Source organism: Populus euphratica, unplaced genomic scaffold (assembly GCF_000495115.2).
Source record: "Populus euphratica unplaced genomic scaffold, PopEup_1.0 scaffold9.1, whole genome shotgun sequence".
In the NCBI taxonomy this organism is placed as follows: Eukaryota; Viridiplantae; Streptophyta; class Magnoliopsida; order Malpighiales; family Salicaceae; genus Populus; species Populus euphratica.
This window is the reverse complement of record NW_011499857.1, coordinates 2693041-2717524: the sequence shown is the minus strand read 5'-3', so window position 1 is coordinate 2717524 and position 24484 is coordinate 2693041. Positions and strand designations below refer to the sequence as shown.

At 34.0% G+C, this 24484-nt stretch overlaps 3 protein-coding genes across 3 annotated transcripts; 1 reads left to right on the top strand and 2 right to left on the bottom strand.

The window, feature by feature from the left end:
* The first annotated feature begins 3521 nt into the window (after window positions 1-3521).
* On the top strand, window positions 3522-7632 carry LOC105123813 (U-box domain-containing protein kinase family protein). Its single transcript, XM_011023551.1, is given in 11 exon segments — window positions 3522-3936; window positions 3938-3968; window positions 4047-4163; window positions 4276-4352; window positions 4355-4404; window positions 4551-4608; window positions 4610-4930; window positions 5467-5607; window positions 5701-6240; window positions 6363-7067; window positions 7178-7632. Coding segments are annotated over 11 exon segments (2379 nt in total). The 5' UTR covers window positions 3522-3792; the 3' UTR covers window positions 7373-7632.
* On the bottom strand, window positions 7558-13660 carry LOC105123814 (Xanthine/uracil permease family protein). The gene is made up of 10 exons (XM_011023552.1): window positions 12742-13660; window positions 12378-12475; window positions 12103-12273; window positions 11684-11784; window positions 11140-11275; window positions 10928-10978; window positions 9310-9597; window positions 8754-8988; window positions 8162-8442; window positions 7558-8043 (listed from the first exon to the last, which is right to left on the bottom strand). The coding sequence occupies exons 1-10, from the start codon at window positions 13370-13372 to the stop codon at window positions 7843-7845; spliced, it is 2193 nt and encodes a 730-aa protein (XP_011021854.1). The 5' UTR covers window positions 13373-13660; the 3' UTR covers window positions 7558-7842.
* Window positions 13661-18627: 4967 nt separating this feature from the next.
* On the bottom strand, window positions 18628-22544 carry LOC105123812 (sporulation-specific protein 15-like). Its single transcript, XM_011023550.1, has 2 exons — window positions 22145-22544; window positions 18628-21731 (listed from the first exon to the last, which is right to left on the bottom strand). The coding sequence occupies exons 1-2, from the start codon at window positions 22236-22238 to the stop codon at window positions 18826-18828; spliced, it is 3000 nt and encodes a 999-aa protein (XP_011021852.1). The 5' UTR covers window positions 22239-22544; the 3' UTR covers window positions 18628-18825.
* Between the last annotated feature and the right edge of the window lie 1940 nt (window positions 22545-24484).

Below are 24484 nucleotides of genomic sequence, written 5' to 3'. Positions count from 1 at the left end.
CCAATTAGTTACATGATATATATACTAATACTTCCTTGGTATATTATAATATATATGATAAATGTTGTATTTTAAAATATTTTTTGTTTATAAATATATTTATATATATTTTTTATTTTTTTAACATTAACAGATTAAAAAAATAATTTAAAATTTTAAAAATTAAATATTGGCAAAATGGTCGCCACCGTTTGTGTTAAACAGGGGCTTAGCGGGTGGGATGGATTTTAAATGGACATGATATTATCCAAATCCAATTTGGAGATCAAATCATAATGGAGTAAATTATAATTTAGTCCCTATATGTTTTATTATTTTTTAAATTAGTACATTTAGTTCAAAATTCAGTGATCAATCAAATCCTATTAAAAAAAAAAAGTAACATAGCAGGATAATTGATGGATATTACAAAATTAGCGAGCTTGCTATATGCTTCTGATAAAAATTAAATTCTTAATTGTAGCTTCTCCTTATTAAAAAGAAGAAACAAAAAAAATTAGCATGTTGATAGAGAAATTAATGATAGATCAACATATCATTGGTAATTATTTATATCTTATCAACAGAAAATCCACTCATATTTTAGAATGGTGTTTTGAATATAATAAAGACCATCAGACACTCCTTGTAACAATAAATTCGCTTTTGTAGGAGTCTTTGTGCAAAATATGATAGCTTGTTTATATAGTAATTTATTATTATATATATATATATATATAAAAAATCCTCAGATCTTCCGGTGGAGAATTTTCGGCTATGCAGTGAAGAAATTTTGTCTGGAAACGTCGCGAAAGATCCGGACTGGCGGAAGCAATTTTGAGAATTTCCCTCTCTTTGTGTTTTCTTTCATTTTACCATTTTGACCCTGGGGAGTGGTGTCTTTCTTTTCGTTTTTTATTTATTTATTTTGTCTTATTTGCTGATAGTCTTACACTTGTCTTCCATGCACTTTTCATTATTACAAAGTGTTAAAAGAAAGTTGTAAAGTTGGTTTTTGAAATATTTTTTATTTTAAAATTTATTAAAATATATATTTTTTATTTTTTTAACATTAACAGATTAAAAAAATAATTTAAAATTTTAAAAATTAAATATTGGCAAAATGGTCGCCACCGTTTGTGTTAAACAGGGGCTTAGCGGGTGGGATGGATTTTAAATGGACATGATATTATCCAAATCCAATTTGGAGATCAAATCATAATGGAGTAAATTATAATTTAGTCCCTATATGTTTTATTATTTTTTAAATTAGTACATTTAGTTCAAAATTCAGTGATCAATCAAATCCTATTAAAAAAAAAAAGTAACATAGCAGGATAATTGATGGATATTACAAAATTAGCGAGCTTGCTATATGCTTCTGATAAAAATTAAATTCTTAATTGTAGCTTCTCCTTATTAAAAAGAAGAAACAAAAAAAATTAGCATGTTGATAGAGAAATTAATGATAGATCAACATATCATTGGTAATTATTTATATCTTATCAACAGAAAATCCACTCATATTTTAGAATGGTGTTTTGAATATAATAAAGGCCATCAGACACTCCTTGTAACAATAAATTCTCTTTTGTAAGAGTCTTTGTGCAAAATATGATAGCTTGTTTATATAGTAATTTATTTTTTCAAAAAAATTATTTTTAATATAAATATATTAAGATAATAAAAAAATCTCAAATTATAAGTAAATAATATTTTGATCGTAATGCCAAACACCCATTAAAACAAAATTTAGAGAGATGAATATTGGACAATTCAAATAGCATTCTCTACATCTGAAAAAAAAATTACTACTAAAGATTGTATCGGCAATTATCTTGTAAAAAGTTGGATTTTGATCATTTATTTGTTTATAAATTTATTTTGATTATAACAATATTATTGTTGTGCCTGATATTGTGATGACTTGTAAAAATTAATTTGTAAAAAATAATATGTTTCTGGTATCTTGTTTAATTTTTTTTTTATTTTTTAAATAAAAAATGAAGTTATGAGATTTTGGATTAGAGTTGTTTTAACCATTAAAGTTAACCCCTTATTTTTTTTTTCATTATTACCAAGAAAGATTTTCTTAGAAAGGCGAGTTATTAAGAATGGCGATGATTACCCTTCTAAATTGGTATTTTTAAAGAATATATTTTACTCTTAATTTCCAAACAATTTCGCTCTGTTTCTCGCCCGTCTCCCAATACACATCTAATACTTTTTATTTTTTCATCAGCAATCATTACTGATAATTTAATTATTTTTTATTATTATTTAACATTCAATTTATTAACACATCAAACATCTTTGAAACCCAGCTTTTATACTCTCAAAAATTATTGTTGTAGTATTCACCTCTGTTTTTTAACACCATGTCAAATGCCCCCCTTAATGGATTAATTAGGGGTTAAGTATTAATTGAGGTGGGGGTGGGGAAAAATAAAAATTTTAGGATCCATGCATTTTTTTCTTTCAACCCCACCATTTACTTTCCTTTTCTTTTATTTATTTATTTTCTATTACCCCTGATAAAACTTGGAATTAAAATTTATTGGATCCCATCATCAGACAAAATTTTATTCTCATACTGCATATGCTTAATGTTTTACATTTTTCCCATTTAGAAATGTATTTTTAGATCACGTCATACATCAATTAATAATATTTCATTCTAAATAGAGTTAGATGAATTTTAATTTATTATTTTATGTTTTTGAATTCTTTTAATATGTTAATATCAGAAACTAATTTTTTAATAAATTATTTTAATTTATTTTCAAGTAAAAAATACTTTTATATTTTTAACTAATTTTAAAGACTCACCCTTCATATCTACTTGGTATGTTCAAGTGAATTTAATAAATTTACTGGGGTGTTTTTCCAAAAGTTTAAGCTCGAGAAGTGAAGAAAGGAAGCATGCTTCGGTAATCATCACAACAACTCAACGAGGTTATGTCTTACCTTCAATTGTTAATTTAAAATCAAACACAAGCAGATTCTACTCTACCCTCGCGTGTCTCGTGCTCCACGGCATGATTTGAGAATTTTGGTCAAGGCACGTTGTTGTTGTTATTATTATTATACCATTTGCAAATAATAGTCATAAAGTTGGTTGTATTATCTAAAAGAGAAGATTAATCTGTCGGTTACTGATCAGCAAAATCATATTGCCCGATGTTTCATTCTAAAATAATTTACTCTTTCTTGGAGGTAGATCCCTGCTCGATTTCCTGGTCCTCTGTGATATGGGTATAGTGTAGTATTGCGGGTGAATTTTTTTTTTTTATATATATATATATAATAATAATAATAATTTAAAAAAATTACAGCAAACTTGCGCTTATTTATGTGATTTAAACTGTATTTATCTTGAAAATATATAAAAAGAATAATGCCTTTTAAGGTTAAACACCGTTTAAAACTCGGTATTGCCATGTGTACAGAGGAGCTCAAAGAAGGATCCAAGGAATGCATCCACCTGAGAAAATTTCAACCTTGATAAAATAAACAAAAGAAGGTGGGGGTCCGAGAAGCCACGTTTTACTAACCTATCCAAGAAAGTCCAAAGAAGACAGTTCTAGTAATACTAAATAAGCATACAGTCCCCTCCTAAAGGTCGTTAATCTTGAAAACTTGTTAGCAAGCTTTTTGAAAATAATCCAACCCACCCTTCTTTGTTTCGATCCCTTTGCTTGCTTTTTTTAGACCAGATTTTGTGTTACTTTCTATGGTGGTGCTGGTCTTCAAATCTTTCTGTTTAAATGCATGCTCGCTGGATTATTTATGTTCTCAGAAGCCAAGTGATTGATGGATAGTCATGTGGAGAAGGTGTGTGTTGCTCTTGGGAATGATTTACAACATGGATTCAAGACTTAGGATTGGACACTTGGGAAATGGAAATCCATCAATCCAATCTCCGTAGTCTTTCTTTCTCCATGTGACCCGCAGTACTAACGTTTCCAAGGATTTTGTTTACACCCCGTGTAAGTGGACTCCACTAATTTTGATCATATATATATGTTTTTGGCTTTGGAAACTACCTTGGCTTAATGAATTTTCAGCTTGGAAGCCACCTGCCAGCTCTGTGAGTGATGAGAAACTGGAAGTTCTTAGGAAGTATGAGTAAGGAAAGATAGACAAGCTGCTCTCCGAGTATATAGCTTTCCGTGGAAAGGTTTGTCTCTAAGTTGCTAGCTTCTTTGATTTTGCAATAATTTTTGTCTCCAGTTCTTCATTTAATTTGATGGTTTCTTAGTTAGGATTTCCCACCATGTTTGTAAACGGATAAAGGCTGGCATCTATTGAAAGTTGAAAAATCTGATGAAACCATTCATAAAGTCATAGTAGATTTGATCTCCACACTCAGGAGATAACCAAATTAGTCATGAGACTTGCATTCATGGAGTCCTCTTCATCATGGTATATGCATATCTTTAAAGGGTTTCCAGATATCTATACATAGCATTATTTAAGTTCATTGACTTCTCTTTGATATTGACGTGGTGTATTCATGATTCTTGTGATATACAATCCTTCTTTTATCGACTAATTTCCATTCACCGTAGGAGATCGAAGAGTGTAATTAGTGGATCGTCCCACATTCATCAGCATAATCCAAAATTTGGTGCTCCTTAAAGGAGAAAAGGAAGAAGGATTCATGGAGGATGATCAAGGAGTGATGGTTGCAAAAAAGGCCAACTTTAGAAGCTGGTTAGGAAAAATGTTTACCGACAACTCCCATGATCCTCACCAGTTACCTGCCTCGTCAAAAGCCCTAGAGAATGAGAATCAGTGGGAAAATTATGCCCAAGAGATTGAAAATTATTTCGAACATTTGCTGTCTTTGAATTTAGATGAAGAAATCTGCAAGGAAGAGAATGATATTTTGCAGGCTGGTTCAACGGAACCAGGTGTGGCAGAAGATGCTGTTTCTACCATGGCTATGGTAAGCAAATATCCAAGATATTTCTGCAGTATGTGGCCATAGTTCTTTGTTTGCTGTAAACAGCCATACGATATCTCACGTTCAACTAGTCCCCTACTACTCGTATTTTCCTTTTTGCTTTTGTTTGCTAGTAAATTGTACAAAATTCTCTACAATATGTGGCCATCATGCAAGGTCCTAATGAAAAAGGTGATTATAATGTAGTAGTTGAAAATCATGTTTAATGTCCAACAAGTCCAAGTAATTGGCTAAATGATACCAACGTAATTTCTTTCTAATCCTTCTTTTGACTTTGCATTATACTTTAAGAGGTCTTCTGATAGTGATGGATTAACAAATATAGAGAAGTTTGGATGCCAGTGAACCAAAGCCATTATCAAATGTAATCCCAATCCTGTCCCAGGTTGTGGGCAGAAAATGAATCCTTGAGAAGCTAACTTTTAAGGAATTTTAGTGTCCCCTCCCCCACACACTTCTCATCTAAATTGATATTCCAAGCTCTTCTAACCGATGCCAAGATGTTGCGATGAGTTCAGAGTGTTGCAGCAAAAATGGCATCTATGAGAAGGAGAATGGAGGGAACCCAGAAAATGATTCAAATGAAGAGGGAAGAGAGTAAAGTCAATTCAGAAAGATGTGCAAAAGCTGAATGGGCTAAATGTTTGTGCAATAGCCGGGTAATATAAGCTCTTGACTTCCTTAATTAATATATAAGCTATTTCTTGTATGACTTTCTTCTGGGTTGCCATTAATAGGAAATCATATTATAGGTTGAGGAACTTGAAGCGAAGATTCAAGAAGAGGTCTTGAATCGCTTAGATTTAAGTAAAAGCTTGGATGCCGAGAATGAACAAATTCAAGAAATCAGACGTGATATTCAAGAAAGCAAGAAGAGGCTAAGCTCCCTTGTTGAGCTCCGATCAGAGGTCTATAGCAAGCTCCAAACATCAACTATGGCAAGATCACATGTGGAGGTTCAGTTAGAGAAGGCAGTCATTGCAAGAGCACAAATGGTTAGAGAGATCGAGGAGTTACGGAGACAAAGAGATGTTCTTCGGCGTCGGATCGAGTTCTGTAAGGAAAAGGATGCCGTGGGAACGGTGGCAAAGTTGAATGAATTATGCTGTGGTTACAGAGAGTACACTACAAAGGATATCAGATCAGCAACAGACAACTTTTCTGAGAGTCTAAGATTGAAATCCGGCGGGCATTTGACAAATGTATATCGCGGGCGTATCAATCACACGACTGTTGCGATCAAAATGCTCAATTTCGATTATGGATTGTCTCAAGAAGCTTTTCTAGCTAAGGTGATGTTATAGATAAGCACAAGAACTTAATTATGCCTCTTGTCATTAGGTTAATACACGACAAAAGCTTGTATCGAATTCCTCTTGTTACCTAGAACCCAATTGTAACATCCATTTTGCAGGTGAAGGCACTTAACAGCATTAGACACCCGCATTTGGTTGCCATTATTGGGTCTTGCTCTGAGCCCAGGTGCATCATTTTTGAATGTATGCACAATGGAAGCTTAAGAGACATGTTGTTTTCGTCCTCTCAAATAAAACATGGAAAAAGAAACCGGGCCTTCAGGTGGAATCATAGGATCCGGGTAGCTCATGAGATATGTTCAGGCCTGAGCTTCCTCCACTTGGCTCGACCCAGACCCTTCGCTCAAGTTCACTTGACAGCATCGAATGTCCTCCTCGACCGCAATCTAGTTGCTAAGATCGGTGGGTTCAGACTAACTCAGAGTCCAGATGCAAATGAAACGCTGCCTAATATTCAGGCTTTTGGAGTTTTACTGTTCCAACTTTTGACAGGGAGAAATCCGACCGGGCTGGTCGAGGAGGCCATGGCAATGGACAAGACAGCCCTGCTTAAGGTTTTAGATGAGAGGGCCGGAAAGTGGCCATTGGATTTAGCTTATGAACTTGTTGCGATAGCAACGAGGTGTTTGGAGTGCAAAGTAGATTTCAGTCTAGCAAAAACAAGGGAAGAGCTTGAAAAGATTACTAGAAAAGCTGATGATGTAGTTGCCAAAAGTGGATGTGAGGTGGTAGTTAATGGAAGTATTGGTGATAGAGAAGACTCAAGCGAAGCACCAAGCATTTTCCTCTGCCCTATATTACAGGTTAGCTTCATCTCATCTTTGTGAAAAATGGCATACAAGGCTATCTCATTTTTTCTAGGTTCCACGTAACGTGCTGTAGCAACTAACATAATTGACGATAATGAGTGCAGGAGGTAATGAAAAATCCGCATGTTGCAGCGGATGGATTTTCGTATGAGTTGGAAGCCATCGAGGAATGGCTAAACACAGGGCGGGATACTTCACCGATGACAAATTTAAGGCTTAAGCACAAATTCCTTACTCCGAATCACACCCTTCGTTCCCTAATTCAAGAATGGAATAGAAGGAAATCCACTGCTTCCTGACATGATACACTGTATTCATTACCATGTAATTACTCGTGCTATCTGCTGATTGCACGCTTGAATAAAGCTCAACTGGAGCTTGATCGGAAAGTTCGTGACTTGAGAAGAAGGCGAAGGCTTGGCAAGCCACTCACTGAGAGCTAATGATGCAGCAAACGCCACATGCAAAAGCCCGAAGAACCTTCTACCAAATAGACACGTATTGTAACTGAACACAAAGTTTCTTCCAATTACAATAGTATTACTAATTCTGTAATGCATCCAGTCTCTCAATTTTGTTCTATAAAGATCATACACTACTATGCTTTGATTGGTGTGAACTACGCATTATAACCACCCACCAATCCCCCAACTAACGGGAAGGCAATTCAACCTAGGAACTTCACAATTACTCGCACATAACCTGTACTAATATCATGCACCGAACACATCATGCAACCAAACTAATATCATGCATGCAAACACCTTGCTCAACAGAAAAATCTGGAAACTTTACTTGGCAGGGAATAATCTGCATGCAAAGATGTGTCAGTTGCCATGTCTTCAGCACGAGACCATATGTACACTCCTCTTTCTTGCCGGCTACCTGGGACGGTGCTGTCAAGCACAAATGCGACCAAGAGTGTCACAACCATGTTCAAGGACATGAGAGCGTTCATTGCAAAATCAAACTGAAATATAGAAAATGGAATATCAACTCTTCAGCATTGGAAATAAAAAGATGAGTGGAAATGCATGAGCCAACGACAGATAAATGCTCTTACATATAGAAATGGCAAAGAGACATACTTGTTTACTGCTGGTTTGGACTGGTCCATTTGATGCTGCCGCATATGGAACAAAATAACTTGGTAGTATCAAGCTGGATTCAGGTTGATACTGCTGGAAGTACGCAGGAATTGTTAAACCAAGGAACAGTGAAACACCTACTATTGTGATGTTCCTAAAACTTGCTGTTTGGCTGTACTGCAAAGTTGAGAGACCTAGTGATACGATAAGGCCCCACATGAAGCAAAGTATTGAAGCAGCCAAGGCCTGGGGTATTGATGCAAGTATGGCACCCACTTTCCCTATTAATCAGAAGTAAACATGTCAGCAAGATAACACCCATACTATGACACTAACGAACTCAAGGATTTCCTGTACAGTCTTTTTTTTGTTGTAAATTCTATTGGAAGCCTTCTGAAAATACTTTCTGCTTCAAAGCCTAATTCCATATGTCCAGTGTACATCCTACTTGAACAAGTAGATGCCAGAACTGCTCTATAGATTTCCAGACCTTGTTTATGGTTGCACTTTCGAGCATGCATCAACTAATTAACAAAAGACCATGCATTGATCGCTCTCAAACATGTAGTTTTGTCTTCACAAGGATGTTTACCTATTAATGAGAACAGGATCAAGAAAGCTGCTCCAATCTCTACAACCCTTCTACTGGCCACCTTTGTTATATTGACAGTATGAACATTTTCTGTTAATGTTGTTGAACCGGTGCCACAACCCCAAATTCCAGCCAATACACTGCAGAAGCCCTCCAACGCAATTCCTCTGCTAACAATTCGTGGAGTTGGAGGCTTTGAATTAACAAGCAAAGATGTGGAGTGATAAGTTCCAACCTGGTAAACCAGTGTCACAGTCACAGTTCTTTGGTCAGTTCTCTTTTAATTAAGTCAAAATATCCTTAAAACCAAAAAATCAAAATCCCTCTATATTAACCTTTTAACCTTTCCATAGTAGCTGCAGTCACATGCCTTTCATTATTTATTTCATTCCATTAAGATGGAAAGACAGAAGCACCCTGCTATACTATGATCTGGTGTTCTGTGTCTGATTACTTAACGGTAAACCCAAAAATTTGTAGAATATGAAGCTTGCTGTACATGAATTCAGATCAATTATAAAAAAAAGCTAATATTTGTGCATTTGTATTTACTAACCGAATCCACGGATGCAACTAGTGATACTATTATCATGATCAGGGAAGTCCTAAAATGGAAGATGGGCACACCCCACTGCAATGGGTACGGTATTCTGACCCAAGCAGCAGTTCTCCATGCATCGGAAGCATCAGTCCTGCAGTGCTGCATTGTATATGCATGCTTTCTACACGCATCCACTAAGATGTTAGAACTAGGTATATCAGGGCTACAACCTTTGTAGTTGTATGCTCCACCAGCTGTCAAGAAGAATGCATATGTCCATATCATAAGGACGCTCAAAGGGACCTGCACTGAAAAATAAATGTAAGCAATTTTAATCAAGTAATAGAAATAAACAGGTTTACCATGGAAGTACCCAAGGGTGTAGCATTAGTGAAAAAGGGGGCCCTTCGTTTCAAATCTTATCATTGATTGAGGCCCCAAGACCAATATTATTCTTGTAATTACCATCCATCCTGTGCACTTACTTACTAAAAGAGGGAATTGTTACATAAATAGCTTCGTAACTTGGTAACACGATATTTGTATAGTTTTAAAACCCGGTTCGAGGCTCAGGCCATGGGTTTCGACTAGGACATCCCGGGTCAATTTTTTTTTTAAAAAATGATGTCGTTTTTGTTAAAAATAAATAAATAGTCAAGGAGTTGCAACCAGGGTTTTTGATTATGTCACCCGAGTTTTTGCCTTTATTTTTTTAAACCCAGCCCCGTTCCGGCTTGCCGGGCTAGCTTCAAAACTATGAATATTTGTACAAATATAGCCACCATAGCACTTGTCCAAGGAAATACTCTTAAAACATCAAAATTTAATTGGAGTGAGAGACCAGAATGCCATGTAAACAAGAAAACCCCAAATTGTTAGTTATGCGTGTTCCATCAACTTGAATTACCTTTTTGCTCTCACAAAAAAGATATACAAAATTTTTTATCCATTTATTTGATTTGGATGCAATGGATATGGTAAGAATCCCAATGCTATCTATTCAACTCTAACTCTCTCTCTTAAATATACAGCCATATTTAGGAGTTAGCTGGATAGGGAATTCCTGTTACCACGAGAGACTGAATTGGCCTATACTACAAAGATAAGAAGCTACTCTGGTCTCCTTTTGTAATGGGACTTTTTAAGCTCAAATGCTCTAGAGGGAGGGTTTTTGAACCCGTAACCTCTTTGCAAGTACAACGAGCTCGCTATCACTAGGCCAAAGGCATATAGATAATTTTTTGTCAGCATTCAAAATATCCTTCATTTTAACTTGAATCTAAATGAAATGACTTTCTCTCACTCATTATCTCTATTTTAAAGTATGAAAACGTTATTGAGTTGGAAAAATAACATTCTAATTCATCACATAATTGAGAAAGGTAATGAACATTATATATATTGTGCAAAAACTATAAGATCTTCTTGTTTGATTTTTTTCCAAGTGATAAGATGGTAGAAATAAGCACTAAGTTACCAAATTGTACAGTAAGAATCTAACTGCTACAGGTGAGAAGAGTAAAAGTGCATCAACTTTCTTTAGGGAGAAAAAGGAAAATCATTGTAAAATATAGAGGTAAAATTTCCTATTATTCGAAGAAAAAAAGGCAATACAGAGAGTTAAAAAACTTACCGCATATATTTGGAATATGCGATGACCAAAGATAGATATTCCTCGGAGGTACTGAAAGAAAGTTGTGAGACATACAAACAATTAAGTAAATACGATGACAAAAGATCATAGGAATTAGAGCAATGTTTTTAAAAACTAGAAATAGAATGAATGAATGCACACGAATGCCAGTTATACAAAGGACTGCTTAATCTGCAAGGGATACCACTCACTAGGGTAAATATAAGAACCAATAGTATCAAAGGAATGCTGATTTCCACACAGCTTCCAGCTTGTGGAAAACCATAGCTAAAAAATGCCAAACCTACTGCAGCAACAGTTGGTGCAACGACAACTGGATTAATCAATCTGCAACACAATATTTAACAAGTAAGATGGCATTAGCAGCAGATATTAAAATTCAACTTATTGTGGACAAACCCTACAATTTTAGCTTTGGCAATGCTTCACTAGAGATATTGAAAAAATTAACAATAAATCAAATATAGCAGACTGTTAATGATGAATATATATAGATCTTCTTTCTTGTCAAAGTTGTCAATTTAGGATAAAAGAACAAAATCAGGCCGTAAACTTTCCTAATTCTGTGCTAAAACTGAGCAAAATCCACTCTATACAAAAAAAAAAAAAAGAAGAAGAAGAAGAAGAAGAGTAAAGCATAGGTGTGATGCGTCCAACACATGCGTTCATAATAGGATAATGGTCATATTCTTTGAACAAGGACTAGAAAGACATGGCAAGAAACTAGTCATTTACCTTAGAAGAAGGGACATGAAACCAGTGACTCCCAAGATGCTTTGGAATAGAGAACCAACAATTATAGCCCCTTGTAGTTCCCTCATAATGTGTCTAAATTTCTGCAGTTTAGCAAAAATGTATCAAAACAGTACTCAATAAAAGTAAAACACAATAACAAATCAGTCATGGATTGCAAATGTCGCCAATCCTTTAAATATGAAAAGATACAGAAAGAATTATCCATACTTCCGTCACATATCTCATTCAATCAGAAGTTCATAGATTATGGACAGGTTTCAATTCCCAAAAGTTTGTGGAAAAAATATCCTATTCTGAGAAGTGAGAACGCAATGGAATTTCAAAATTCATGACAAAGCTAGACAAGCCTACTAGATATTTTACAAAATATACTTATACTTTCCTCGTTATAAACTTACATGTTCCGTTAGATTCCGATATTCCCGAGCATTAATAATAACTAATGCTGGTGCTAAATATACAAATGAACTCCCTTGAACTAATGGAAGTCGGGTGCCAAAGTAGGAGTGGAGTATAGTTGTAATGCCAGAGATCAGCAACATAGTAGAAATCACTTCGGCGGTATCCCTCTGTCATCAATTACGTAAAAGAAGATATGTCAACAATAAAGCTATGCCAACTGCTGTCCTGTATTGTAGAAAACAGCATGGTATCCATGAGAAACAATGCTTACATCTGTTCCACCCATGGCTGGTACGATGATTAAGGGGATGAAAATCAAGGAGCCTGCCAATGATAAATAATGCTGCAGGCCATAATACATAAGCAGGGCTGCAGTTAAGAGAAAAAAAAAAGGGTAAGGGTTAGAGAGAAAAGAAATGATTTCCAGAAAGATAACGAGAATGAAAGACATTGGCTTTGACTACAAGGTTCATATAATCCTGGGAATTTACACTGTTTACTAGTATTTTTGCTATCTATCTTCAGCACTAAAACATTACTGATTAAACAAACAAACGAACAACATCATTTCATCATACGGAAAATAATAAAATCAAGAGTGAAAAGTAAAAGAGAAAGATGAAATTAGTAAATACCAAAACCCGGATTGTCTCTTAATCCATATCTCATTCCACTTTGTCTATTATTCCAACCTTCATCGGCAATCCGTTCCTCCCCAGATGGATAAACTTCAATGCCAACATGATCAAAATCATTTACTTCTCCTTTCTTTGGCTCATTTCCAGTTCCATTTAGCCCAACTTCATCTTTGTTAGGAATAGCTCCCAAAACATCATTCCCAACTATCCTTTTCTTACTCTCATCTCTTAACCCCAAACCCCTGTCGTCATTTCCAGGCCTGGATTCCGGTTCAATTTCGATGCGACTGTTGAGCTGCCTGGTCCGTCCCAGAATCGGGTCGATCTCGATTTTGGGAGACGAGCCACCATTTCTGTGATCGTTGTTGTTATCAACAGCTCTATTATACAAGTCAGAGGCAGGAGTTGGCGTGGCCGTGTCATTGCTTGTGGTGGTTTCATAAGAGAAAGTAGAGACGAAACCAGTTCTCTTAGCCCAAGATCTCAGCTCCCTGGGATTGTGATCAGTTCTGGGCACAAATGGATCAATCTTCTTGTTAGCATTAGCTCCTTTTACTTCTCTTTGTGACTGCGGGTCGGGCCCGGTGGGATTGGGTCGTGAGTCAGAGCTCGACGAGCCTATTGCCATTGAACTTCAATTTTAGGATTCGTTAGATAGAATGACAAAATGGCAGTAAGTAAAGAAAGCAGCAAACTTTAAAGTAAAAACAAAGCAAAGCAGACAGAACAGAACAGAACAGAACACAGAGAGAGAGAGAGAGAGAGAGAGAGAGATGGTTAATGAGGTTAATGTCGGCTGGACTGGTGGCGTTAGTTACAGTTAACGTTAATGTTACTTCATGATTAATTTATGGAGAGAAAAGAGTGAGTTGACAGAGGACTGTCAGTCTAAACTCCGAAGCAGAGTGAGTAAGTGAGCTGTTCCATTCTTAGTTACAAGTACGGATCGGGAGATTGATCAAAATTAAATTCAGGTAACGCCGTCGGGGTCAATTGACTCGAATAAGAAAAAAAACAGATTAAAAATCTTTTTTTTTTTTGTTTGCCTTAGCTAACCGGGATTAGTTTTTTAAATAATTTTAAGAATATATATTTACAAAAGATTAATAATTTCATTAAGTTAAAAGAATTGAATATAATTTCCTCTCTTTTTATATCTATTTTTCAATATGACATAAATATATAATAGTTCTTAAAATTGTAGTTGAGACATATATTATTTTTTAAAATATTTTTTTATTTGTTAATACTTTAAAATAATAATAATAATTTATTTATTTTTTATTTTTTTTATTTAACACATCAAAACAATCTAGTAACAATAAAAAATTTAAAAAATTAATTTTTTTAAAAATACATTTAAAACTAAAAAAACACAATCTAAACATTATAAAATCCTCCGATTGACCTCCATTAGTTAAGTAAGTGGGATTAAATTTTTAAATTATTTTAAAAATATATATTTACAAACGATTAATAATTTTATTAAGTTAAAAGAGCAAAACAAATCTATTTAACCATCGAATTAATTATTAAAAAAAAATCTCCGTTTGGATTTGTGATGACAGAAGGCTGATTCAATGGATTGACGGCACGCGGAAGAGGGTGTCGTTTTGACGATCATGGTCAGGTTCAGGAAAGCCTCTCGACTGGGAAAAAAAGAAATATTATTATAAATTTATTCTGCTTTATAACTTTACTAAGTAAAGATATCAAACTAATCTCTCTTTTTTTTCTCTAACTTTTAGGGAGAATGATGACAAGGATTTCTTCCGGTTGAAGATTCCATGAGTGGTCATGGTGGCCGGGGAAAATGTTGCTGGTCATGTCATCTAAAGCGAGCTTGGATTTTTTTAAGAGATAATTTTCATTGGTACAGTAAATTAAAATAAATAAAAAATTTCCAATACTTCAATCTGTTTTCTATATAAGATTTGAAAAATTACGATTGCCCCGTAATAGTTTTTTTTTTTTATCAAATTATAAAATAATATATTTATTTTTTTATATAATAAATATAAATCTATATAATTTTTTTACAATTCTTAATTCTTTTTCATTCAAAATAATATATTTATTTTTTTATATAATAAATATAAATCTATATAATTTTTTTATAATTCTTAATTCTTTTTCGACCATGATTCTTTTTAATATTTTTTTAATTAACATGGATGTTTAGATTATTATATATATATCTTGACTAATTTTACGAATTTTAAAATGATTAATTATATTAGCTTTTAATAATCTTGAGGTTTGTAGAATTTAAAATAATAATTTTTAAAAAATAAATTTAAAATCTGATCAATTAAACTACACTCCTCATAAATTTTTTTTAATATTCTTCACATTATTAATGAAAATAATATAAAATAATATTATTTTACTAGTATAGAATGACATACTTTATTAAAAAATATTAAGAAAAACTATACAACCAACAAGATAAAGAGTATTCTTGGAACATTAATGTTTTACCAATCCATCAATAACACTTTTATCTTACAATCTTTCAATTACTATTTATTTTCACAGCAAAATCCAAACACCAATCACTAATCTTGAAAAAAAAAATCTTTACAGCACTATAAAACTATTAAAGGACACACAAAAAAAGAGGGGAAAAAACTAAAAAAAAAAACTCACAGAAAATAAAACAACATAACTTTAGAAAGAAAAAAAAAACTAAAATGCATTATGTCTACATTATTAGATCTAGGGTTATTGAAAAAAACGAACATTGCCGCTCATATTTTTCACCCACCGCCGCTCACTAGAGGATAGTCTTCTTTTTTCTTTTCGTTTTTTTTACGAGATACATGGTAATTATTTTTAGATATTAAAAACATGGTAATTATTTTAGATATCGTGGTATATAGTAATTATTTTTAAAAATATATTTTCTATATTAAAATCATTAATTTAATTTGTTTTTAAACTAAAAATATATTTAAAACGCACCTAAAAAAAACATGGAAGAAAGTTTGTGTTAATATTATGATGCATGATATTTTTAAAAATATTTTTTATTTTTAAAATATTTTTTTTAGTTTTTTATATCAGTTTGGAAAATCATTAAAAAATATTAACAAACATTAATTTATTTTTTTTTAAATTAAACATAATTTTAAAACGAAATCCTAACGTATCTAAACGAAAAGAACGAAAGTGCCATACAGTGTGAATTTGGATTTTTGATGAGCATTGCGGATGTGATGATCTAAGGAAGGAAAACTTCAAGTTAATGGGTCCTATGTGATTAGCTACATTGATTAGTATCCAAGAAAACTTTCTGACTCTCCGATTAGCATTATTATGCCACTTTCATTTCCGGTCACCATCTATCAAATATTTGAAAGCAACAAAGGTGATATGATAGGTTGAGGATGAGATCAAGAGATTTATTTATGTTTTTTTAGATTAATGTGGGTGTCCGGGCCAACTTGCGCGCACCACGACTAATCCCACGGGCCCTGAAGTTAACGACCATGTAAGCCTCTAGTAGCCATCATATGAGCAAACAAGAACTCGAACCTGAGACCACAGAGGAAACAAACCTCTTGATCCCAAGTCTTTACCACTTGGCCACCACCTTGATTTATTTATGTTTTTGTTAATTTTGTAGTTGTTAATATGATAATTACTGAAGATTTATATAATTATTAATTTTGAAATTTATAAAATTAAATTCAAAAAATTATATTAATGAAAAAGATATTAGTTACAAGCAATTGAGTTTAACTTATTTTAATAATTTGTTTACTTTTTCATAGCAAAAAGTTGAAATAACCAATGACTTGAAGTCATTTGAGTAACACGATTGGTTTAAACGTAGTCAGAGTCTTGTGAAATAAATGAATGCATCAAGGTCTTATCGATATGACAAGTTGATTGATAGTAAATCAAATAACACTATTAATATCCTAAAGCTACGTGTTATACAATCTAATTAACTAATTAATTATTAGTAATAGGATTTCAAGTTAATTTTTAATATAAAAAATTATAATATCATTATTTGATGATATTATAAGATTTTAAAAAGATGATAAATGTGTTTATTAAAATTGACTAGAAAATACAAGAAATAGTGTTGTTAACGCTGATTAAAAACCCGAAAAACTGCAAATCTTGTATTCTCCAAGTTTAATTGAATCATAGAATGCATATAAACTTTGTCCTTCCTTGACTACTTCCAGCCTCTTTCATCCCAAAAAAACAGAAGAGAGAAATTTATTTAGTTAAGAAGATATAAATATAAAATAAATTTATATTTAAAATAATTTTAAAAGAAATTTTTGTATTTTTAAAATAAAAAAAATTATGAAAACATATCTTTTCTGTCTCGGAAAGTAGCTTGAGGATCATGAAGGCTACACATCTTTCTGAATGCGAACCATCTTTTGTAAAAACTCTGCTTGATTCGGTTTTCTTGGCCCAGTGAAACAAGCACGATAGATTCGGTGGAAAGAAAGATTACCCAATCAAGGGTCAGCATTTTATTTTATTTTTCCCGTGGCAGGAGCTGAGGAATCACAAAGGCCTCTTTATTGCCTGAGGAAGGGGAGCTAAGGTAGTATCAGAGGTTTCTTTTGGTGCACTGCAACAGCCGTGATCCTAGCCCATCCATGAGTCCTGCCATTAACGCTTTCTCATGTATAAAGTTGTCTATAGATGTTTTACATATTTGTCGAACAGGGGAGCGGAAGAGTGGTACGTTTGTGGAAAAGCAATCTGTATACGGATTGCCACTAGGTAATTATGGCAAAGGTATTGTAACTAGTTGAATTGAAAACAAATGTTGTCACATGCCCATGTTTTTCTTGATTGTGTTTTGCAATGTAGATTTCTGTGCAGAGTGCGGTTCTTAATGACAATGTCTCAGCAGGTACGTTGTTGGCCAATGATTTCCATAGTTGATTCTATTTCAATTGTTCATCGATGAAAGAAGTGTCCTCTGCCCATGATTCATATTGTATTGGAAGGGTTATAACAATCAATTCATGTGATTATCAGTGACGCATCCTGTTTTAGGAGATCAGCAAACCGAATTTGATTTATATGAGCCTGGGGTGCAGCGATCAGTGAGCCCCTGAATATTTACATTCAATATCAGATGGTTGCAGGCCATGATGACCTTTAACTTTTCGACGCAGCAGAGAATAAAGAATAATGGGGTTTGTTATAAATCATAAAAAGAGGAACAAAAATCAAAATTAGCTTAAACGATCTGATTTGGAGGCATTCCAAGTCAATGGAACTTCTTGATCAAATTTGAGGGTGATCTAATCAGATCGTGAGGTTTTTTGTCTGGCTGATGACTTGCGCAACATCGTTTCATAAATAACCATGCTAGGCAATTCACATGGTAGAGATCCACAACAAAGCGATCATAGCTACCCGTATCACTTTCTTATGCTTATGTAGTTTATAAATTTTGCATTTTTTGGAATGAATTTGCCAAGGATTTCAGCAAGGCAGTTAATTTCCTCTGGAAGGACCGTGAAGCAGGACAGCGTCAATACACTACCCATCACCTGCATCTTCTTTCCACAAAATTGTTCAAAGGGATGTCCCTCATTCCAACTGCTTGAGAATTCGTGTCATTTACTGCCAAACTATGTGTTGTTTTTGTTTTTCCGGGGTTGAAAGAATAAAAAATCTGTGTTCTTTCGGGACCATGAATGACACAAGATGCACAGAACGGTTTAGATATGCAATAGATGGATGACACAGGAGTCAGCATAATGGGGAAAGGATAGTTTGATAGAAACGCAAGAAAATTTCTTGTCTAGTTGTTTGATTTTACAAGGTTAAAATGGAAACATGGCACCACAGGGACAAGATCAAATGAATTCAAATCATACTGCTCGAAAAAGCTTAAAAATTCTTCTTGTTTTGATTGATTAATGGTAAGCATCCATGGCACAGAGATAACATACCCTGATAAAGATAAAACAGGAAAGGAAGCTTTGGCTTCTGAAAGAATACAATAATACATGGAAAAAAACAATGGATACGAAAGAACTGAACTCATCCGAAAATATAAAAGCAGCCAGAAATTCAAATAGAACTAATTTATGCATTAGGTCCTGATCTAAAATGTCTCCTATACAGTGCAGGGTGCATGCAAGAGAAGATGGAAGTCCTATGCTTTTTGGGTTTGGTGCCAAAGATGAATGACCGCAAAGGAACTCGAGATCGACTTACTGAGTGTGACAGCTGGATATTTTGACGGTTCTTTGATCCGGAAAGCTTGAATTCCTCGTTCAATTTTGCCAATGTTCTTTCAACTTCAAGCTGGAGTGTCGTTATGTGATCTAAGCCTGCCTGCAATTCATCTGCAACCTTGTTATTCTCTTGTTTCATGTTCAAAATCTCACCTTGGAACTTTGCAGCTTGATAGCTTGTAAACTTGAACTCGTCATCTTCAGCGCTCTCCTTCAAAGCAGACGTTATTTCATCTTGAATGCCACACAAGGATGTAAATCTGCCCTTCACTTCATCTTTCAGCTGCATGCTTTTCTCTAGCCAGACCGTCAGTTCAGTGTGTATCTCTCTGAGGTACTTGTATAGAGGCTTCGCATCCGATTTCAGAGAATATTCTGCATGACTACTTCCATCTTCCATCCTTTTCTTTTCCTCTAATTTGAGCAGCTCAGACTGTAAATCTTGGACTTCAGTTTCAAATTTCTGTATTTGTTGGAATGCAGTACTGAACCTTAACCAGAAATCCAAGTTCTCCTCTAGAACTTCATCAATGCTCATCCGGAATCGTTTTTCGATTTCGGAAATAGTTTCTGGTTGGTCCATTAAATCTTCTGTTACTTCTTTCTCTGTCGTTGGGCATTCTGTCACCGTCGATTTTATTAATTCACTATCTTCACCCAAACCTGCTTGAAGAAGGATCAGCTTCTGACGTAAAAATTGAATCTGTTCATCCTTCTTTGCATTAGCACTCTTCAGTTCTCTTACCTGCACCGTTGCATCAAAGAGGCTATCCCCATTCTTTTTCTCTGCTTCACTAAGCTTCTTCTTTACTTCCTTATAATTCCGAAGGATTGAAGTATACTCCGTAAGTAGAGCTCTTTCTCTATTCTCCATACCATTCATGAACAACTGCTTCCAGTCCGGCTCGTCAACTAGCGTTGTTTCCTGTTCCTGTATTTCAACATTGAGATCATCCATCAAAGAAGGTGAATCTTTCTTAAGAATTTTTTCTTCAATTTCCAGGCCAGGAAGTTCCTCCATGGAATTGTTGAGGTCTCTAGTTTTCTGGGGTTGACTTGAATTTTGCCCATGTTTTTTTATCTCCTCCTTTTCTCCTTGATTCTCTGTGAAGTTCATGGAACCATCAGCATCGTTCGTTTTTTCTTCTTGTTCCTTGAAATCTGCTAACCAACTGACTTCTGCAGGAGTTTCCTTCCCTTTCTGTGAAGAATATGAAAACTTGAGCTCATGGTGTGGCTTCTGATTTTGTTGTTCCCCAAGACCATCATCAGGATTCAGTGCACCTTCTGACCCCTTGAAGTCTTCGTGGGACTGACCTGAAACCTTGAGATGCTCTTTTGTCTTCACATTCCGCGGTTTCTCAATGCTATCATCGGGATTGAGTGCGGCTTCTTGAGATTCAACTTCTACCAGAGATCTGTACATTGTTTCTGGTTTGACATCGAATTCATCATCTGATTTTACACAAAGTAATTTCGCAGAGAGGTGATCGATACTAGAATGTGCTTCAGTAAAATGTGCATGGAGACTGTTATTCTGATCCTCGACACTCTGATTTAGATTCTGGATTCCATGCAACTTCTCCTCCATTTCACTTAGCTGTTCCCTCAAATCATTTTTTCCATTGATTAATGTTGCCTTGTCTTCTTCTAAAGTTCGAATTTCTGCTTGTAGCTCATCTGTCTCCGTCCTTAACCTCTGTATAAGAGCTGTCTGTGATGAAACTGAAGCTTCCAAGTTAATGATCTTGTTTACAAGTTCATCGATCTTCTCAACAAGTTCTGCTGCAGTGACACTTGCATTAGACCCAACATCGAGGTTTTCCTTAATCTTCTCACGCAACATCTCTATATCCTGTTTCTCTTCTGTTGTACCTCTCACTTGTTCGTGTATGCTTTCCAATCCTTCCACTGCTTTTATAGGGTCATCTTTGGCTCGAGGATTTTCTGGATTGATCTCGCCATGCATAAACTCATCCTTGAGAGACTTCAACTTCTCCCGGGCATTGGTAATTCTTTTGCGCTCTTCTACTGCTTCTTCTGCAGATCTCTCTTGTTTCTCCTGCAATTGAGCCAATGTCTCTTGGCATGATTTCAGGGCTGCCGACGCCATCAGCGTCCGAGCTTCCTCGTCTTCAATGACAATGCCTGCACCAAATTCATCTTGCAAATTACAAACCTTCTCTTGCATTTCCTTGATTTGCAGTTCAATTTCCCAATACTTCGCAAGTCCGCCCTCATAAGAACTCTTCGCAAACTCTTTCTCAGTTTGTAGAGCCAGGATTTGTCTCTGAATCTTGTCAATCTCCAGGAGGCCTTCTGATTTGCTCAAACCAGACTTAGAAACTGTAGCATTACTTGCTCCCTTCATTGACTTCTTTGATTGCAACTTCTTCGAACCAGGTGTGAAGAGACCCTTTACATCTTTCGGAATCTTCGGAACCTTCGGAATATTTGCTCTCGAGACTTCTGCTAGCTTATTTTCAAATTTAGATGATGGGGCTTCATCTTCGTCTTCTTCCATTGCAAACTGGACTTTTTCTGGGAAAACATAAGCAATGGTATTGTTGGCATTTTGTAGCTCTGTTGATAAGTGGTTATACCGTTCAGCTAATGCCCTATAAGCCCGGTAAGAGTCTTCGACGAAGTGTATCAGCTCTGGTCTCTTTTTGTAGTACATTTCCGCCCTCTTGGCAAAAGAGTCTCCATCTTCTTCAATGAGTTTGATTACGCTTTGAACCTTATCTTCCATGTCTGCAGTTGATAATTTGTATTGATAAGGCATGCTATACACATTGAATTTATGCATGTTAAAATCAGTTGATTCATGGATGAAGGTTTAATGCTGCATTTGGATTTGGCCTTTGCCTTCATCATAAAAAAAAAAAAAAAAAAAAACTAAATTTCCTCAATGAGAATGAGCTCTGCAGAAATCAGATGGAAGAAATCATAAACATAATGAATTCTGATGATAAAAAGATGAATCATTCATATTTAATTCCCTTTTCCATTGTAAATTCCCCCAACAACGTTTTGTCAAATCCCATATACCAAAAACAAAAAATGACTGTGACTGCTACAGAATACGATTTACAGAAATGTTCATCGATTCAAGTAAGAAAATGACTACGCAAATGCAACTAAACACTAACAATAATGATAATTACCATGAAGGTTCTGCTCGAGCCATTTGGATTGCTTTGTTCGAATGTGGCTTGCCCACCACCATGAGTAAGCATTGCTTGCAGCTCTCTGCAACATATTATTATTGTTTCTTTCTTCTTCGTTTCTCCAAATCAAGAATATGTATTATATCATGCAACTCCTTTTCCCCTGTCTCGTTCTTTAACAATTTATCGACCAAACTACATACAATGTAGCCAGTAATTACAAGACATGGAACCCAATACTTCGTACCTGGGTACCCTTTTATTTAGGAAAGACACAGAAAGAGGGTGGTTGAGGTTTCAAGGAAGGAACGTGCAGCAAAGTGCTAACACACACAGCAATGATGTGTATGTACGTGGTGTTATTGTTCTTTCTTTAAAAAAAAGGTAAAGAGGAGAAGAAAAGAGAAGAGAAGAGAAAACACCATGAAAATATACTAATAATGAGATGATGGAGGGGAGCAATTTCCGGCTAGATTAGCTGTTGAATTGAATTAAAAAGAATAGAAAGGACCGAACACTAAGCTGCCCATTTGTGATAGATAAGTCGTGCGTGCATGGATGGCTTGCCTTTTGCTTTTCCAGGGTGTACAAGACCCAGAGCCATTTTAGGCCTTTTGTAACTCCAAATACAAGATGGTCTATTCGATCCCAAAGTTTATTCTTCCAAGGTGCTATTATTGTCTATTTAAACATGCTGGGATAATTTTTTTCGTTATAGATATATATATTTTTTAAAGAAAATTATTAAAATGATGTGGTTCAATTTTGTTTTTTCGAGAGAGATGTGTTGATCTCTCTTACCGTAGTATGTGTATATATTAACTTTAAGTTCGTTTCTCATAATAAAATAGTATAATTTGACCATGATATTCCCTGTCAAAAAAAATTTACCTTTCTATTTTCAAAAATATGAAGAAAAAAACATTAGTTAGAGTTTTTTTTAATTAAAAATATATTAAGATAATAGTTTTTAAATTTTATTTTTTTTTATTTATTACATCAGCATATCAAGACCATTCAAAAATTACTTAAAAATATTAATTTAATATTTTTTCAAATAAAAAAAACTAATTTATAACATAAAAACAAACACTCATAAGAGACATTTCATTTTCCTATTTCCCAATTGGTATGTTCTATCTTTCATTTTCATTCTAATAATTCAAGGGATTTTCTATTATTTTTCATCTTTTTTTTCTTTGTGCTTGGTTTATATATTTCCCATTTATTACTCAATTCATATTATTTTTTTAAGCTACTTCACTAACACTATCATTTTAGGGAAACTTCATCTAGCATATCTAAAGAACATAAATTCCATATACATGTAGTGCCAAAATATATTTTTCCATATATTGAATTATTATTTTTGTGGAAATTACTTAACTATTGGAAGATGATTGGCTATCTCTTAAAAAAGCAATGTTTCTCTCAAGGACTGTGATCAAGACTTTGATACCCAATTAATTTATAAGGACACTCCACTCTAGATAAATATCCAAGTGCATTTACTTCACTATTAATGAAATGCCATTATAAATTGCTAGAGTGACATTATCACATAAAAAAAGATCTACTAAATATGGTATAATAAATAATGATTTTCATTATGTATCCCTTGTATATATTATGGGATCATATATAGTTTTTTACCAATTATATTATTTGTACTTTATTTTATTTTTTAAGATGTTGATAGGTGAGAAATTTTAAAATATTCAATGCATAAATACCCATATTTACTAAATGGATTGCTTTAAAGTGAAAGATAAAAAGATTAAAAAACAAATGAAAACTGGGATTTTTTTTCTAATAATGGTATTGGTTTATTATATTATTTAGAAAGTATAATAAATTCCTATTTCTTGATTTTTCTTCTTCTTTGATTATTTATATCCTCTTCTAAATTAAAATTTTATCTATCCATATTTATTTATTTATTTATTTTAATCATCCGCATCAAGACTAGAATAAGATTTGACCACCCATATCAAGCTTTTTTCTCACATCAAAATCAAAAAATGATGTGGCATATTAATTAATAGGACTTGTAATTTATACGATGTCACTAATTATATATAATTGGAAGATTTTCTTTGGATAGAATTAGAGTGCTAAATATCAGTGGAATAAGATTATGATAGATGAAAAGCAATGCTGTCAATGGAAGGTAAGACGAATTAAATTAGGAAATTAACAGACTACACATACATTTGTCTGAACAAGAAAAAAAAGAAGTATATATATATAAAGATAAAACATTTTGGATTGCCTTTTTCTTCTTGCAAATAATGAGTTGGACAAGAACCTTAAATTAATTTGGACAGAACCTAGAAT